Genomic DNA, 19930 nt, shown 5'->3' with positions numbered 1-19930 from the left:
ACAGCCAACTGGCCAGTGGAGGAAATCTCACCCCCAAATGAGTTTTCAAGCCACCTGGAAGTGCTGCCCCAGAGCAGCCATTTGAGTGGAGAAGTGAAAAGGATCACTCAAATGGCTACAAGGCTTCAGTGTTCCTGATTGCTGAGAAGGCTAGTTTAGGCTAATAGCTTAAATTAGCTGCAAGCCTTTCCAGGGATCAGTTTTGTTCCTCTCCCCTCTATTAGAAATGGTGGGGAGGAGCAAAACTGACCATGAAATGGCTGGCAGCCATTTGAGTGATCCATTTTTCATCCCCCAAGATACCACTGAAATGACTGCCAGTCATTTCCTCTTTTGAGCTACTTCTGGTTTTACCGAAGTGGTCCAAAATGTCATTTGCATCCCCACCCACCACCCAGAATGCCCCCCAAAGGCCCCTGCTGGAAAGGTAAGGGAACTTGGCAACCCTAGGGTTTAGCTTCAGTCTTGGAGAAAGGGAAATCTAGCTGATATTAAAGTGCCTTTTACCGACTTCCTAGTGGCTGCAGTCAGTACTGCATTAAAAAAAGAAAGGCATTTGGCTGGATGCAGAATGACCCTGGCTTCAAGGCTCCTCCAGCTGACTTAGAACCCAGAATTTTGTCACTCCAATTCCTTCTGTCAATGGCCCTGACTATAAAAGATTATTTATATCTCCATGGCTGCCAAAGAAACTGAAAACATGTAAACAAACAATTGGAGCCTTTGTTCCTGCAATAACTACACCGTGCCTTTGGCCGACTGCACAAAAGAGTGTGGAGCAACAAGCATCTGAAAAAAGGCACAAAGATCAATGTTTACAAAGCGGTTGTGATGACAACCCTCATCTACGGCTCCGAATCATGGGTTTTTTACCGTCATCACCTGCGACTCCTTGAGCGCTTTCATCAGCGCTGCCTTCACACCATCCTCAACATCCACTGGAGTGACTTTGTGACCAACACTGAAGTTCTCAAGCGGGCGGAGGTTACCAGCATCGAGGCACTGCTGTTGAAGACGCAGCTGCGCTGGGCAGGGCATATTTCTAGGATGGAAAACCATCGCCTTCCCAAGATTGCTCTGTATGGCGAACTCTCCACCGGCCATCGAAATAGAAGGGCACCAAAGAAGAGGTACAAGGACTCCTTGAAGAAATCCCTTGGCACCTGTCGCATCAACCATCACCAGTGGTCTGACCTAGCCTCAGATCGCAAAGCATGGAGGCACACCGTCCACCAGGCTGTCTCTTCCTTTGAGAACGCACGCATAGCTGGTCTTGAGGACAAAAGGAGATTGAGGAAGAATCGCACTGCTACAGCACCAACCCTAAATCAGACTTTTCCCTGCAACCACTGTGGCCGGACCTGCCTGTCCCGCATTGGTCTTGTCAGCCACCAGCGAGCCTGCAGCAGATGTGGACTATTGCACCCTTCTTAAATCTTCGTTCGCGAAGCCAAGCCGAGAGAGAGAGAGAGAGAGAGAGAGAGAACTACACCAGAATCTGCCCCATTTCACTCCTGTACAGTTTATGGCTTAGCGTTCCTGTTTGACTCACTTGCTCCCTGCTTACACGTCACAGAAAAGGAAATAGCCACCCATCTCAAAGTCTCTCATATTTTTAAACCAGGAAAAATGTCTTTCCCTTCTAGCCAAATATTTCCCAATTACAAGCAAAGCATGTAATTTATTTTCTGTTTAACCACTGCAGATTCACAAGTATTTCAATACTATAAATTCTTGGGACAATTAAGCTATAACTTTTAAAGTGTGATTACGTGCATTTCCTCAGCAAAGAAAGAAAGAAATCCAGCAGAAAAATCTCCACCACTGGTTCTCCTATCTTGCCCTCCTCATAAGGGATTCCAGGTCTACAGCACAGAACAAATTGCAGCTGCAAGAGACTTCAGAAGATGCTACAACTGTTCCTGCTCAGGTGCACAGAAGCAATAAATCCTTTGTGCCAAGAGCTCTGTATAGATCTTTTCAATTGACTTAAAATAAGATGTTAAAAAAAGGTTGCATTATTTATCACTAAACTTGTTATTGCAATATTGCAACCTGTGGTGCAGAATGGTAAACTACAGTACTGCAGTCTCAGCTCATGGCCTGAGTTTGATTCCAGCGGAAGCTGGGTTCAGGTAGCCGGCTCCAGGTTGACTCAGCCTTCCATCCTTCTGAGGTCGGTAAAATGAGTACCCAGCTTGCTGGGGGGAAAGCGTAGATGACTGGGGAAGGCAATGGCAAACCACCCCATAAAAAGACTGCCGTGAAAACGTTGTGATGTGACATTACCCCAGAGGTGGAAACGACAGGTGCTTGCATAAGGAACTACCTTTACCTTTTTACAACACTACAGCAAGTTAGTATATTAAAATTATGAAACTACCAAAACCTCAAAAGCTTCAGCCGCCCTGAGCCTGCCTTGGCGGGGGAGGGCGGGATATAAAAATAAATTTATTATTATTATTCAGTTATAAGACATATTTGTCTTACAGGTCCCATCTTACTGCCTACTTTGCAGATCTACCCTGCACACACACCATCAGTGTTCCCTCTAAGCTGTGCGCCTGAGCAGCTGCTCATTAACACAGTAAGCCCCACTCAGCAGCAAGCTGGAGCTACGCAGTGTCTTGCACTGCCCATTGCCCACTTTAAGATTATAGCAGTTATATTCTGCTCAGGATCACTGCTGGCCCAAGGGCATATAGTGCCCTAGGCAGGCTTCCTGCCCGCTGCCACCTCGGGACTGCTCCCCCCGGCCCCCCCAGTGTCGCAATGCAGCGCTGTGCTCCACTACCACCCCCTGCAACGAGGCTCAGCCTCCTGCCCTCCAACCGTGGCCCACCTTCCCTCCCTCCCCGGCGCTGCAATGCAGCCGTGCTCCATCGCCCCCCCCCATAAGAGCACGCCAAGCCGAGGCTAGGCCCTACCGGCTTCGATGTGGCGGGCGCACCATCTAATGCTTTGAAGCCCACGTGGGAGAAGGCTTCGCTCCCCCTTCTTCCTGGAATCAGAAGTGAGGGGGAGTGAAGCCTTCTCCTGCGCAGGCTTCAAAGCATTAGATGGCGCACCGGCCGCATCGAAGCCAGTAGGGTCCAGCCTTGGCTCGGCACACTCTGAACGGGGAGGGCTGATGGAGCGCGGCTGCATTGCAGCACCAGAGAGGGAGGGAAGGCGGGGGGGCCATGGTGGGGAGGAGGCAGGCAGGCAAACTAGGTGGTTGTCATGGGCACTGGGAGGGGGAGCCCAATTTGGCGCTCCCCTCCTCCCAGCGCCCTAAGCAACCGCCTAGGTTGCCTAGTGGGTGAGCTGGCTCTGCTCAGCTCAGTGGGGAGGGGGGGAATTGAGGGAACATTGCACAGCACACTACCATACCTATTCTTGACCAGCTTTTCAGTGTCTGCTAAAGAACACCCTGAAATTCCCAAACTGTATTACAAACAGGATTTTCACTGGCACGGAGCTCTGGATGCGTGCACACATACACAACATATATACATGCATCAGTCACCTACAAAATATTGCAGTTCTCTTTTTTCGCTTCTCTGCTGTCTCTATCTGCTTCTGTTCACCCCTTTAGTGGTACCTCCCTGCCACCATGAACAGTACAAAGAGAGAAAAATAGTGGCATTTCCACATGGTGGCAGCCTTACTCAACTGAACAAACAAGTGGGGATCTCCATTTTCAGTCCAGACTACAAGTCTGGCCAACGTCTTAAGGACACAAAGACTAGCAAATTCTGTGGGGACTGTTCAAGTTAAAAGGGAAACAGAAACCTAAGAAGCTACAGGAGCTCACTGAAAGATGGAGTTGTGCTGGACACTCCAGACATGCTGTGAAAAGGGGGGGGGGATGTCTCCAGCCCCTCACCACTTATATTTGCTTTTGTCCTACTGAACTCAGACAAACGCCAAACCAGCCTTTTCCAGAAAGGTCAAGCACACGAAAAGCGATACAATTTGTGTATGCTCTAATCAGGAGTGCACAACTCAAACATCTACATGGATCAGAATCACCCACAATTGGAACTAAGTGAGTTGCACTGCAAAAGTATAGGATGCCACGAGGCCCTTCCTTGGACATTATGTTGCACACCCCTTTCTGAAGGCTTCACTAAGGTAAAATAGAGTAATCACTGCAACAATAATGATGTCAGTCACTTGGTACCAAGTGCTTATGCATGGCCAAGACAACTCCATTGAAGGTATCCAATGTTGTCACTAAGTTACAAGCAAAGGAAAGTCTCACCCATTATCCAGGCAACTTGTGTCAAATACATCAAATAAATTATTCTCCTCTTCAGGATACTATGAAGTGGTGAAAATTATCACAATTCATTTGCTTCACAGGCACACACTAATGGGTCAAATCATGTTGTGTTATAAAACGCTCTAATTAATAAGTTTCACCTAATGCCTATCATAACCCATAGAGAGATAAGCTATTGTAAGGGTAGGAAAAAGGAGCAAAATCAACCCTGCTGCTATTGGATCAGCAGTAGTCCATGCTTGGGTCTATAGACTCTACCACAGAGTAAAGGCCGGGATGGAAGGAGGCAGTAACCAAGCTTCCATAAAACATCTTTTCTTCAGTGCAAGAGAACCTCAGAACAGTTTGGCAGTGCTCTTGCCATCTTCCCTCAGCAACTTTCTGCCTTGCACCCCCAATGAAAATGGACATGCACTCACCCTCACAGCACAGTCTTCACCCGAACAGCGCAATTAAACAGGTTGATCTCTCTCATACACCAGCATGAGCTATAAATGTTTCAACCTCAATTGACTCCTTGGTAAATGACTTTTCTTTGTTGAGATGGTGCTGATACAATCCTCGATTCAAATTCTTAGTTAAAATGCAATTTAAAAAAAAATTCCCTACTACAGTTGGTAATTGACTCCTAATGGACTCTGTCATGGTTGAAACGACACTAGTATAACAACAGAAGCTGCCTTCAGGAGCCCTGAGGTGCTTGCCTATAGCAGACACAAGGGCTCCAGGCAATGCTAGGGGAGGTAGCCAAACATGCCTCAAGCATTTTGAATGGCTATCTAATCCTTGATCCTACTGGCATGAAGCAGTCTAGTTGGCAAGGCTATGATGACTAACAAGCAACGGAAAACAGAAATGGAAACCACAGTCCTGGGCCCTTTGGAACATCCCAACCCGCATCTGTAAGGTAATCTCTCCCAGAGAAAACCTGCTTCAGAAACACAAAAGAAAGTTTAGCACCTCTTTCTTTACTCCTCAAAACCACCTGAAAGGAAGATCCTTTCACAGACACCGAACATGTTTACTCCCAAACACACCATTCACTCCATCTTGAATCACTTTGTTGTCCCACCACCCACAGCCTATTGATTATATTGTGGCCTCCTTTGTCTCAGGACCACAGAGAAGAAACCACATGCTTAAGACTGAACACAAGATAGAAAAAGTTAGAAAGGCACCATAAAGCCAGCACTGCCCCCTCAGTTATCCAGTCCTGCCTACCATCTACAGCCTTTAGGAGACTTCGAAAAGGCCATTCTAAGCAGGGATGGGATAATCACTTCCTGAATACACTCTCTGAATGTTTCAAAAGGACTCTCTTCAGTTTCTATTAATCATGCTAGACAGGCAGGGTGGCATATTGACTAACGTTGGACTATGAATTGGAAGACCCAGGTTCAAATCCTCATGCTGCCATGGAAGTGCACTGGGTGACCTTGGACCAGTTTTTCACCCTCAGCCTAATCTATCTCACAGGGTTCTTATGAATTACATACACTGCAATGGGTTCCCACTGGAGAGAAAATCTGGGTATATATGAAATAAAAAGTAATAAACAGTTTTTGAAAACAAGGGAAAGGCATTTGACCTCTCTATCATCCTCTACCCTATCATACTGCAGCCAATTTCACAAAGTGACTACATTTCCTGGAGCAAACCAGATTAAAATTTGCCTTTTTTCAAATTTCACTGAGCTGAACTACATGCCAAAGAGGAGGGCTAATTCCTGGCTCCCTTAAGTAAGTCCAGTTTGCCTCCTTCCCATTCAGCAGTTTCTGTTCCTTCCAGTTTAAGATTGACTCTCCCAAACTTTGGAGAGAAATGTCACCTGACTATCATCCAAGTTCTCTCATGCCACAAAGAGACAGCAGGCTTTAAAATGAAACAAAACAGTCCACAGAAATTATGTTTGTGGTTATGGCTGGGCCATTCATCCCCCAGTCACCACCCAAATTCTAGCAGGCAAACTCTGGCCAAAGAAATGGCAAGGCAATAGTGTAACAAAGAATAGAGACAACAGGATAAACCCGAGATGTTTACAGGCTTCTCTGTCTCTTTCTTCTGTGGCAGCTTCTTCTTGGGTGCTTTGCGTTCTGCACGCCTTTGTTCAGTGGTTGTATCAGCAGCCGTAATGAGTTTCTGCAAGTCTTGAGTTCGCTTTTCCCTCTCCTTCTTCCTGGCTTCAATTTTTCGCAACTCCTGGATTAGATATTCCTCTTCTGCCACCTACAGATGAGAAAACAACAAATCCAATAGGAAACATGAGTGGTTAAGCAGGACAAGAGAGACACCTTGTGTTAACATTTGGACAACTCATCCGAGTTTCCACCGTCTACAGACTTCAGAATGGAGAGGCTTAATAACAGACAAAAGGAGCCATTACTGGCAGAATTTTTCTCTAAGGCACCAGAACCTCCAAGGCACACTCCCAAAACTATTGTAGTCCCATGGTTCCCTGACCAATCATCATCATCTCCCAACTTCCTTTCTCACTCTGTTCTCCAAACCAACTCAATGCCTCTGCACATAGGTCTCAACAGTCCTGCTTTCTTCAATTTCATGCCTTCAGCACCCATCAATCCCTTGTTCTTGTCTTTTCCATTTGCTATCCAGTCCTTTAGGTTCTCTTCTGACTGAGTTTTCCAGTATCTCTGCATCATACATCAAGTACCCACACAGTCACTCTAAGCAATTCTCAACAAGCTGACTTTTCATTTTGTTGACAATAGTTTCAATGTCTGCAAACATTCCATGACATCACGTAAGTTCAGTCAACTGCTGCCAGGGGTTTAACCATCACCAGCATTACAATTCAAGACCATGCTATCCTCTTAAAGGTGATTTTTGAGAACATTGAATGAAGGGCACATCGTTTTGCAATTAAATAATGCAGAAGCACATCTCTATAATGTGTGTGTGGGGGGGTGCTGCTTAAATGCCTTGTCTAAAATCAAGAGGTAAATGTTGATGAATACCAGCAGTTGTAGGCCTTCCAAACAAATAATAAACTCATACATTATATGCATCACGTTTCATTCATTTATTATTTACCCTTATCAACACATGTATTCAGGCCCATTATTTGATAAACTGTCCTCAAGAGGTTACAGGTGTACCCGAGAATGCTCTCTTGAAGAGGAACTGTCCCAGGGGTGATAGGGCAGCAATCAGAAAAGATCAATTTCCTGAAATGATCTGGTACATAAAGAAATGTGGGGTCTTGCTGCCTTCTAATGGTCTCTAACTAGTATATTTTTATTTCACCCATCCAAAGAGCTCAAAGCAGTATACACCAGGGGTGGCCAATGGTAGCTCTCCAGATGTTTTTTTGCCTACAACTCCCATCAGCCCTAGCCATTGGCCATGCTGGCTGGGGCTGATGGGAGTTGTAGGCAAAAAAAACATCTGGAGAGCTACCGTTGGCCACCCCTGGTATACACTATTCTTCTTTTGTTACTGTACTTTAACAACCCGTGAGATAGGGTTACGCAGACAGAGAATGACTGACTAATTGAATTTCATGGCCAATGAAGGATTTGAACCCATGTCTCCCAGATCCTAGTCCAACACTGTAATCACTGTATCACACTGATTCTCCTCAATATTACCTGTTCTGGTGTCCGGTTATATAGCCTCTCCAGTTGCTCTTTCCTGCGCCTTTCATGGCCAGCATCAAACACAGGGATTTTCAGATCAGTGCCTGGGGCAGCACGAATATTGGCCAGCTTGGCACAGATGTGATAATAGCGCTCTTTTAAATCTTCCACTGATCGTTTCTGAGAGGAGAACAAGATTACAGAAGTGTTATGACACTAAGCAAAGAACTAAGACACACAAGTGATGCTGGCAAGCAGCTGCAATACCTTTTTGTTCTTAAGAAGAATTTGAGGCAGACACCAGCACTGCACCCACTTCCACAACACTGCCCAGAGGATTTTTTCCAATGTTTTTCAAGCTCATTGCCCTGGTCCCCATCAACACTTCCCCACCGCAGACGCTAAGAATTCATACAAAACATCAGTGGCAAAACTAGGAAAATAATCCCAGGATGAGTTCAGGAGACCCAACAAGCTGCAGCTGAACTGCCATTGGACATAAACACAGTTTGTTACTATGCTGGCAAATACCCCATACTCTTCCCCTTTTCCTTCTTCTCTAGCATGAAGTTTGACAGAACACTATCCAGCTAGTTCAAGCTCCAGTTCACTGTGATGTTCAAATGCAGGTGTCTCAAAAACTAGAGAGTGTTTACTCCACACAGCACAGAATTCGATACCTCAGGTAAATCCTCATTTACAATCCTGGCAGGTGTGCAGTAAACAAACACCAATTCAGCAAGGTGCCTGTTTTTGTTGATAAACCAGAGCCTGAACAAACTGGAAAATATTCAATAGGAAATGAGAAGAGCAAAGGATGTGTATGAACATGTGTTCTGAAGTTTAACCACAGCTTGTTGTGATGTCTGACTATAGCCCAAGAGTCCCTACCTGTGAATGTGTGTAACAGAGAAATGAGGACAATCAAGGAGAAGACAACCAGATTCTAACTGGCCCTCTGTGCACAATAATTCCTTGCCCATGTCTACTTCTGTGCTATGGCAATTTGTTAGGTAGTACAAAGTGGTTCCTTAAAGCCAGAATTTCAGGTATGCAACAACTGTCCCACTGCACCTTATGTATATAAGGTATTAATGACAGACACTCACCTTGAACTGCTGGTGGTCATAGCGATCATGAATGACCACAAAGCGAAGATCAAAATGGCGTGACAAGTCAAAGAGGTGGTCGGTTTCAGCTTTGGTCCAGGCATCATCATGAAGGTACATCTGATATTCCTGTTCTGAATAAACAGGAACTTGCACTGTCTGCAGCAAGAAGAGAAGAGACTGCTCACTCAATGGGCTACCATGGTTAATACACAAAACTGCTTTCTCTAGCAGGAAGACTTTATTCATTTATTTTATTTCAGTTATATCCCACCCTCCCCACCAAAGGCAGGTTCAGGGCAGCTCACAAATTAGGGTCAAACAATGACCAAACAAGATAAAACAGCAATAAAACATATCAATAAGTGCTAGTGCAATAATTCATACAGACAGTTAAAACTTCAATGATAGCAGATGGCAAGTTGGTCAGTATTGGATGTTCCAAAGATGACCCAGGGACACCATAGCGTGCTAAGAGAAGTCCAGAGTAATGTTTAGGTTTATGCACCTAATCTGTTCCTATAGATGTTACCGTTATGAGAAAGCATGGTGGAAGAGTGCCATTTTACAGGCCCTGCGGAACTGTAGAAGTTCTCAAAGGGCCGTAACCTCCTCCGGCAACTCATTCCACCAGCTAGGTACAGCAACGAAAAAGGCTCTGGCTCTAGTTGACTGAAGCCTGGCTTCTCTGATGCTGGGGACTGTCCACAGGTTTTGAGACCTGGACTGAAGTGCTCGCTGGGGCATCTGTGGGGAAAGGCCTAAGTCCCTAAGGTATCCAGGACCTTGGCCATATAGGGCTTTAAAGGTTAAGACCAGCACCTTGAAGAGAATTTGGTACATTATTGGTAGCCAGTGCAGCACTTTCAGCACAGGCTGAATGTGTTCCAGTAGCGAAACTCCCATTAACAGCCTGACGGCAGCATTCTGCACTAGTGGGAGTCACTGGATTTGGGACAAGGGCAGCCCCATGTAGAGGGCATTACAGTAATCCAGCCTCAAAGTGACTGTAGCATGGATCACAGTTGCCAAGTCGTCACGTTCAAGAAAGGGGAACAACTGCCTTACCATCCGCAGATGATAGAAAGCTGACTTGGCAGTGGCAGCTACTTGGGCCTCCATTGTTAGAGAGGGATCCAAGAGCACCCCTAAGCTTTTAACTTTGGGCACAGGCATAAGTTGCACTCCATCAAGGGTCAGTAAATGGAACTCCAGTCCTGAGCCACGATGACTTAGATACAGGACCTCCATCTTTGTCGGATTTAATTTCAGTCCACTCAGTGTGAGCCACCCCGCCACAGCTTGTAATGCTGTGGACAGATCATCCGAGGTGGAGTCGGACTGGCCACCCATCAACAGATAGAGCTGGGTGTCATCTACATACTGGTGACAACTCAGCCCATGTCTCTGGGCAACCTGGGCGAGGGGGTGCATATAGATGTTTAATAACATCGGGGAAAGAACTGCTCCCTGCGGCACACCACATGTAAGTCGGCGGCGTCGGGATAGTTCATCCCCAACTGCCACCCTCTGACCCTGGATAAAGGAGGAAAGCCACTTCAAGACCAACCTCTGGATCCCAGCATCCGCAAGGCGACAAGTCAGTAGCAGATGACTGACCGTGTTGAATGCTACCGACAAATCTAATAACATCAGCACTGCCAAGCCACCTCTATCCAGGTGCCTCTGGAGGTCATCTGTGAGGCTGACCAGAACCGTCTCCATCCCATGACCCAGACAAAAGCCAGATTGATGTGGGTTAAGCAGGGAAGCGTCATCCAGAAAACTCTGAAGCTGCACTGCCACTGCCCTTTCAATAATCTTGCCTAAAAACGGCAAGTTAGACACCAGCCAATAATTTGCCAATTCAGCCGGGTCCAGAGATGGCTTTTTTAAAAGGGGGCGAACCACAGCCTCCTTAAGAGGCTGGGGGAAGGTTCCTTGAAAAAGGGACCTGTTGACAATTTCCTGCAGGGGAACCAGTAGCTCCTCCCGGTCGGCTTTTATTAACCAGGAGGGGCATGGGTCCAACCTACAGGTAGTTGGGCGTGCAGTGGAGAGTATTCTGTCAAGTTCCTCCAGGCTGAGTGGAGTGAAATAATCCAAAACCTGACTAGAAGACATGCTAGGGGCCTTGAGTTCATCTACTGTTTCCATAGAGGCTGGGAGGTCGCGGCGGAGTGACAAGACTTTATCTGCAAAGAAGCTCACAAAGGCCTCACAGCCAATGTCCAATTCTCTAGCATTTGGTATACTCAATGGTAGGGTAGTTAAAGACTGAATTTCCTAAACAACTGTGCTGGGTGCAAGTTTGCAGATGCAATCATAGTCATAAGATATATTTTCTTAGTGGCCTTGACTGCCACCTCATAGGTTCTCATATACAACCTATAAGCCGTTCTTGTCACCAATGGTGACGGGGGTGGGGCCAGGTTGAATTACTCGCCTCCGTCACTTGTGAGATAGATAGATAGATAGATAGATAGATAGATAGATAGATAGATAGATAGATAGATAGATAGATAGATAGATAGATAGATAGATAGATAGATAGATAGATAGATAGATAGATAGATAGATTTATTGTCATTGTTCTCAAAAAAGAAAATGAGAGCAACGAAATGAGGTGCTCTTCCACAAACATACCAATGCATCAACACCCCCCCCCCAAAAGGACATATACATAGACTATTTAAATGCATCTGAAAACAAATAACCATTCATAACCCTGCATTTAGCCTAACCACGGCATTTGGGTAGAAGCTGCCCTTGAATCTTTTTGTCTTAGCCTTCAACACTCTATATCGCCTACCTGACGGTAAGATTTCAAATAGTGAGTGGCCCGGATGTGAAGGGTCCCTTAAGATCATTTGTATCTTCCTTTTACATCCCATATTATACAGATCCACCAATGAGGGGAGAGAACATCCACAAATCTTCTGTGCTCTTACCATCACGCTTTGGAGCACCCTTCTCTCTGCTTCCGTGCAGCTCCCAAACCACACGCAGAGGCAATAAGATAAAATGCTCTCAATGGAACTTCGATAAAAGGCAACTAGCAGACTCCCTGACAGTTGTTGTGATCTTAAGAGTCTTAAATAGTATAGTCGTTGCTGGGCCTTTTTCTCTAGAGCTAAAGTATTTGCCCCCCATGTTAGATCCTGTTTCATAGTAATTCCCAAAAACTTCCATTCTGTCACCTGTTCTACCATAACACCATCAATAAACAACGGCTGAATGTCCAGACTACTCTTCCTATAATCCACTATAATTTCCTTCGTCTTATTTACATTAAAAATAAGATTATTTTCTTTACTCCAGAGGGACAGCTGATGAACTTCCCTCCTATACGCAGACTCATCATTCTCAGAGATGAGCCCCACTAACGTTGTATCATCTGCATACTTAATGATTTTGTTACTCAGACTACTAGAAACACAATCAGACATGTAAATAGTGAAAAGAAGTGGACTCAAGACACATCCCTGAGGAGTGCCAGTATTTAAGATCTTCACGGAAGAAGTATATCCGTCCATTTTAACCCTTTGTGAACGGCCTGATAAAAAGTTCAAAATCCACTCACATATAGAGTCCGACAGCTTCAAATCCTTAAGCTTAAACAACAATCTATGGGGTGATATTGTATTAAAAGCAGAGCTAAAATCCACAAACAACATTCTAACATACGTCCCCCTTTTATCCAAATGCGATAAGGCAGTATAAAGGACAGTATTAACAGCATCCTCAGTAGATCTATTTTTCCTGTAAGCAAACTGATGTTCGTCAAAAGTAACAGGAAGGCAGGAAATAATATATTTTCGAACTAATTGCTCAAAACACTTCATTATCACAGAAGTCAAGGTCACTGGCCTATAGTCATTTAAAACTTTTGCTGGCGTCCTCTTTGGTATTGGGACAATAAGAGAAGCCTTCAAACAAGTGGGAACAATAGATTGTGACAAAGAACGATTGAAAATCTCAGTCCACACCCCAGCTAACTGCCCTGCACATTCCTTTACTACTCTCTCTCTCGGCTTGGCTTCGCGAACGAAGATTTAAGAAGGGTGCAATAGTCCACGTCTGCTGCAGGCTCGCTGGTGGCTGACAAGACCAATGCGGGACAGGCAGGTCCGGCCACAGTGGCTGCAGGGAAAAGTCTGATTTAGGGTTGGTGCTGTAGCAGTGCGATTCTTCCTCAATCTCCTTTTGTCCTCAAGACCAGCTATGCGTGCGTTCTCAAAAGAAGAGACAGCCTGGTGGATGGTGTGCCTCCATGCTTTGCGATCTGAGGCTAGGTCAGACCACTGGTGATGGTTGATGCGACAGGTGCCAAGGGATTTCTTCAAGGAGTCCTTGTACCTCTTCTTTGGTGCCCCTCTATTTCAATGGCCGGTGGAGAGTTCGCCATACAGGGCAATCTTGGGAAGGCGGTGGTTTTCCATCCTAGAAATATGCCCTGCCCAGCGCAGCTGCGTCTTCAACAGCAGTGCCTCGATGCTGGTAACCTCTGCCCGCTTGAGAACTTCAGTGTTGGTCACAAAGTCACTCCAGTGGATGTTGAGGATGGTGCGAAGGCAGCGCTGATGAAAGCGCTCAAGGAGTCGCAGGTGATGACGGTATAAAACCCATGATTCGGAGCCGTAGATGAGGGTTGTCATCACAACCGCTTTGTAAACATTGATCTTTGTGCCTTTTTTCAGATGCTTGTTGCTCCACACTCTTTTATGCAGTCGGCCAAAGGCACGGTTTGCCTTTGCCAGCCTGTTGTCGATCTCCTTGTCGATCTTAGCATCTGAGGAGATGATGCACCCCAGGTAGCTGAACTGCTGGACTGTCTTCAGAACTGATTCACCCACAGTGATGCAGGGAGGGTGATAATCTTCCTGGGGTGCAGGCTGGTGGAGAACTTCTGTCTTCTTCAGACTAACTTCTAGGCCGAATAGCTTGGCAGCCTCTGCAAAGCAGGACGTCATATGCTGCAGAGCTGATACCGAGTGGGAGACGAGTGCAGCATCATCAGCAAACAGTAGCTCTCGGATGAGTTTTTCCATTGTCTTGGAGTGGGCCTTTAGTCGCCTCAGGTTGAACAGGCTGCCATCGGTGCGATAGCGGATGTAGACACCATCGTCATCATCTAGATCTACTGCGGCTCTTTGAAGCATCATGCTAAAGAAGATCGTAAAGAGAGTTGGCGCGAGAATGCAGCCTTGCTTTACACCTGTGCCTATTGGGAAGGTCTCCGAGAGGTCGTTGCAGTGTCTGACTTGGCCTCGTTGGTCTTCGTGTAGCTGGATGATCATGCTGAGGAACCTTGGGGGACATCCTAAGCGTTCCAAGATTTGCCACAGGCCTTTCCTGCTAACGGTATCGAAAGCTTTGGTAAGGTCGACAAAAGTCACATACAGAGCCTTGTTTTGTTCCCTGCATTTCTTTTGGAGCTGCCTGAGAACAAATACCATGTCGGTGGTGCTCCTGTTAGCTCTGAAGCCGCACTGGCTCTCTGGGAGGAGTTCTTCTGCAATGGCGGGCACCAGTCTGTTCAGGAGTATTCTGGCAAGGATTTTGCCTGCGATGGAGAGCAGGGTTATCCCCCAGTAGTTGGAGCAGTCTGACTTTTCCCCTTTGTTCTTGTATAGGGTGATGATGATTGCATCGCGAAAGTCCTGTGGTAAATTGCCTTGTTCCCAGCAGGTGACAAGTACTTTGTGAAGTGAGCTACGTAGTACTGTGCCCCCATGCTTCCAGATCTCTGGTGGAATTCCATCAACTCCTGCTGCCTTGCCACTTTTCAGTTGCTTGATGGCTTTAACAGTCTCTTCTAGGGTGGGGATCTCATCCAACTCTGTTTTCACTGGTTGAAGTGGGGTGAGGTGAATTGCTGAATCTTGAACTATGCGGTTGGCACTGAAGAGAACCTGAAAATACTCCGACCACCGGTTCAATATGGATGCCTTGTCTGTGAGGAGCACTTGGCCGTCTGCACTACGCAAGGGACTTTGAGTCTGATATGATGGACCATATACTGCCTTCAGGGCTTCGTAGAACCCTCTTAAATCACCAGTGTCTGCACACAGCTGGGTTCTCTCAGCAAGCTTGGTCCACCACTCGTTCTGAATGTCTCGAAGCTTGCACTGGAGGTTGCTACATACAGCGCGAAAGGTTGCTTTCCTTTACTACACAACCAGGGATATTATCGGGACCTGCAGCCTTTCTAGAATTTACTGCTTTCATTATACACCTAACATCGTGCTCCCTCACAACGAAAGGAGCACCTTGCTCGGTCCCCAGCGGAGATGTTACTAGTAATTCCGCTTCCTTTCGATCCACTTCGAACCGGGCATAGAAAGTGTTTAATGCAATGCCAGGTCCATAAACAATAAGACCTCAATCCTCCAGGAGTTCCTGAGTGAACAGAATATGGACCTGGCATGCGTGACTGAGACCTGGGAATGTGATGGGGAGACGGTAGCTCTCTCCCAAGTGGCCCCCCCCCAGGGTACTCAGTCTTTCACCAGCCACGGATTAGCGGGCAGGGGGGGAGAAGTGGCACTATTCATACGGGAGGCTTACTCCTTCCAGGCTCTCCCGGCTCCAGAGATCGACGGCATTGAATGTGTGGGTCTGAAGTGGGATGTAGGAGAGGGTTTGGCGATCTGGCTGGTGTACTGATCGCTTAATGCACCAACCAATGCCTTATCGTCCCTGATGGAAGCCGCAACAGGCTGGGCATTGGAACACCCAAGGCTTTTAATCCTGGGTGATTTCAACGTCCATGCCGATGAAGCGAACGCTAATCAGGCAACGGACCTTGTGTCATCCATGGCTACGCTAGGACTCTTTCAATTTGTAACTACACCCACACATCAGGCCGGGCACATGCTGGATTTGATCTTTGCGTTGGGAGTTACAGTGACCCAAATTACTGCGGACGCAGTGCCATGGTCGGACCACTACGTCCTGAAGGCCCGTATGGATGTACCACCCCAAACCCCATTTAGGCGACGAGCGTATTTTAGCTCGCCCACAGAACCTAATGGAGCCAATACAGTTCCAGAGGGAACTGCTGGATCCCTGGCCCCCTGGCGCCTCGCACGATGACATGGTCGAGTTATGGCAAAATCAGCTCACCATGGCCATTGATGAAATCGCTCCTCAGCGCCCTCTGCACCCCCGTTCAAAGATGGCACCGTGGTACAACATGGATTTGCTATTGATGAAACGGAGGCTCAGACGACTAGAGAGGCAGTGGCAGTGGACTCATGATGAAGCAACCAGAACATCTTATAGAGAGTATATGAGATCCTATGAGATGGCAGTCAAAGTCACAAAGAAAGTTTACTTTGCGGCCAAGATTGCATCCGCAAATTCACGCCCGGCCCAATTATTTAGTATTATTCAGACTCTTACAACTCTGCCACAAGGCAGACCAAATCGTAGGGAATTGGAGATTGGCTGTGAGGCTTTTGCAACATTTTTTGTAGATAAAGTCTCGTTGCTGCGCCGCGACCTCCCTGCCACAATTGAAACAGTATGTGAACTCGAGGCTCTGTGCCTGTTTTCCGGACCGGTTCTAGACAGTTTTACAACACTCAGCTTGGAGGAAGTTGACAAAATCCTCGCAACTGCACACCCAACAACATGCGATTTGGACCCTTGCCCATCCTGGCTGATTAAAGCATGCCAGATGGAGCTTCAATATCCTGTGCAGGACATTGTAAATAGATCCCTCCTGGAGGGGCTTTTTCCAAGGCCTCTCAAAGAGGCGATAGTCCATCCCCTCTTGAAAAAACCAACATTAGACTCGGCTGAATTGGCACACTATCAGCTGGTCTTGAATTTACCCTTTTGGGGTAAAATTATCCGACGAAGACAGAAGTCCTTTGTCTGAGTCATGGTGGCCTGGGAAGGGAAATCCCTCTACCAGCTTTTGATGGGGCACCTCTGATATCGGCACCCAAAATCAGAAGCTTGGGGGTGGTACTAGAGCCAAAGTACATAGATGCCCAATACCATTCAATGTATTGTATAAATTTTAGCACCAAAACTGTCGTTTTAAAATTGTATTAATAATCTTGTCCTGGATTAAAGACTGGCTGTTGTTAAAAAATAAAAGACTTCTAATGTTGGAAGGTGCTGACCTGACAAGGGGGTGGCACTCATATATTTGGTATGAGGCACCTAAAAAAGGAAGCATTTTTCTTAGACATGAGGTAAGGAAATCTCTGTTCAAGACATGGTTGGAAGTTAAAAACCAAGTATATAGATACACTCCCAAATGGATTTCCCCTATAGAAGCATCTGTGCAACCCACCTCTTTTGTTGGGAAGAGAATCAGACTTATGAATATTTACTAGATATTAAAAATGATTTGAAGATTGACGAAAATTTTAAAAGAGATTGGTGGCTTCAAATGCAAATTAAATCAAGGTATAAAGTGGATAAGGGGGTAGGCTTCGCTAAAAACTTAAATGAATTTGATCTTATCATAGTGGGTTCAGATCGAAAATTGATCTCTAAAATTTATTGTTGGTTATTAGGATTGAAAATACAGGATGAAGGTGTGAAGGAGAGCTGGATTAAATGGCTGCAGGAATTTGGTTATAATATTGAATTAACTGAATGGGAGAAAATATGGAAGGAAAATTTAAAATTGACTAAATCCTCTCCCTTTAAAGAAAGTTGATACAAGATGGCATACCGTTGGTATTATACTCCCGAAAAGCTTTCTAGAGCTTTCCCAAACACTTCTGATAAATGTTGGAAATGTGGTAAAGTCAAAAGAACGTTATACCACATATGGTGGAAATGCGAACTGGCAAAAAAATATTGGGTGCAGATTTCTCTCTGGATTCAAAAGATATTAAAGATGCAAATATCGCATGTACTGGAACTATATTTATTAAATGTATGCAGAATGTCGATGTCCAAAGCAGCGAAAAAGTTACTGCTTCATATTGTTACAGTAGCGAGAATAGTGTATGCCAAATACTGGAAGTCGTCTCAAATACCAAATAGGGAGGAATTCATGTTGAAACTGCTCGAAGCAGCTGAAATGGATTTGTTAACCAATAGGCTGAGAGGAGGGAATGTAGAGGAATGCAAGGAAACCTGGAATCCGTTGTATGAATGGGCAAAGAAATTGGGTTTTGAATTGATAAGGTAATATATATGTTTTAGTCCTTTTGCTCCATTAGATGTTTAGAATAAGAAATTTGAATGTTTATTTCCTTTTGTTTGTTTTGTTTGTTGTGTGCTATGTATGTTTTTAATAAAAAAATTAAAATAAAAAAATAATCTTAAACTGTTTTAATTATTTAACTGATAATAGATTATTGTAACTGTTTTATTATCTTATTGTTGATGTTGAAATATTGTTAGCTGCCCTGAGCCTGCCTCGGCGGGGAGGGCGGGATATAAATACGAAAAATAAATAAATTCATCACGGGCTTGCCACTACTGCCTCTCTAGCCGTCTGAGCCTCTGTTTCATCTGCTGCAGCCCTGGCGTGTACCAGGGCGCCAGCTTTGTATGGGGATGCAGAGGACGCCTGGGAGTGATCTCATCAATGGCTGTGGTGAGCCTGTTATGCCAGGTCTCCACTAGCTCATCTAGAGAATTGCCAGGGAGCCAAGGATCCTGGAGAACCATCTAGAACCGCATAGGGTCCATTTGGCTCCGCAGGCAAGTTAAAATATGCTCGCTGCCCACACAGGGTTGGAGCGGAATATCCAAATGAGCCTTCAGGGAATAGTGGTCCGACCATGGCACTGCATCAGCAGTAATATAGTCCACTGTCATTCCCGCTGCAAAGATCAAATCCAGAGTGTGCCCAGCCTGATGAGTGGGAGTTGTTACATATTGAGAGAGTCCCAGTGCCACCATGGATGATACCAGGTCCGATGCCAATGTGGAGCCAACGTCATCGGCATGGACATTGAAGTCACCCAGGACCAAAAGTCTAGGGTGCTTCAATGCCCAGCCTGCTATGGCCTCCATAAGGGCTGGCAGGGCACTGGCCGGTGCAAAGGGTGGTCGGTACACCAGCCGAATAGCCAAACTCTCCTGCACCTCAACCACCATGCTGGCACATTCAACACCAGTGATCTTTGGAGCCAGGAATGCCTGGAAGGAGTAAGCCTCCTGGATGAATATCGCTACTCCTCCCCCTCCCCCCCGTCTGCTAGTCCGTGATTGGTGAAGGGCTGAGAACCCAGGGGGAGCTACCTGGGAGAGAACAACTGGCTCCCCATCTCGCACCCAGGTCTCAGTCACACAAGCCAGGTCCATATTCTGCTCTAGCAAGAAATCCCGCAAGACAGAGGTCTTATTATTAATGGACCTGGCACTGCACAACACCAATGTCGGAGGCGGATGTTCCAACTTGGCCTCACTGCTTGCAGCTGTTGGGATGGAACACAGGCTGGAAGGAGGTCGAGCGTTCTGGCATCTTGACTTCCTTCCTTTATATAAATGCCTGTTCCCACCACTGTACTTTCCCCTCCCCAGAAGCACCGGAATCCCCAGCAGACAACCCCAAGATTCCAAGGCACAGTAAGAGACGAAAAACCTAGCTGACCTCTGTGCTCTCCATCACTTGCCTACAATGCTGAGACATCTGGCACTCCCAAGTGCCAAAGCCACAAGCTCCTTCCACGAATTTTATCTGCAATTCTATGCCAGCCCCTCAGCATAAAAGGGTCATATCCAATGTTCCCCCTAAGCTGTGAAGTCTTGTGAGCAAAAATTCTACTTTGTGAATTACTGGCATTAAAGTTGTGAGCTACTGTATAAATTAATTTGCTCTAGGGCCATTTTTCCTGAGCTGAGACAAAAATGTGTGAGCTGGAGGCTATAAAATTATGAGCTAACTTACACTAACTCACGTTAGAAGGAACACTGGTCACATCAGTAGACACTGAAGTGCTGCTAGATGGTTATGCATATGCTCTGCACTTTCC

General features: G+C 46.0%; 1 protein-coding gene across 6 annotated transcripts in view; it reads right to left on the bottom strand.

Annotated features, from left to right (window-relative positions):
- The window catches only part of DMAP1 (DNA methyltransferase 1 associated protein 1), a 64009-nt gene that overhangs the window by 32935 nt on the left and 11144 nt on the right, over positions 1–19930 (bottom strand). For all 6 annotated transcript variants that reach the window (XM_060231687.1, XM_060231686.1, XM_060231684.1 and 3 more), the window contains 3 exons: positions 8973–9131; positions 7876–8043; positions 6308–6493 (listed from right to left, as the gene is read on the bottom strand). In XM_060231687.1, coding sequence (XP_060087670.1) covers positions 6308–6493; positions 7876–8043; positions 8973–9131 — 513 coding nt within the window. The remainder of the gene's footprint in view (positions 1–6307; positions 6494–7875; positions 8044–8972; positions 9132–19930) is intronic.

This window comes from Heteronotia binoei, chromosome 2, assembly GCF_032191835.1.
Source record: "Heteronotia binoei isolate CCM8104 ecotype False Entrance Well chromosome 2, APGP_CSIRO_Hbin_v1, whole genome shotgun sequence".
Taxonomy (NCBI): domain Eukaryota; kingdom Metazoa; phylum Chordata; class Lepidosauria; order Squamata; family Gekkonidae; genus Heteronotia; species Heteronotia binoei.
This window is presented reverse-complemented; position numbering and strand designations above follow the sequence as displayed.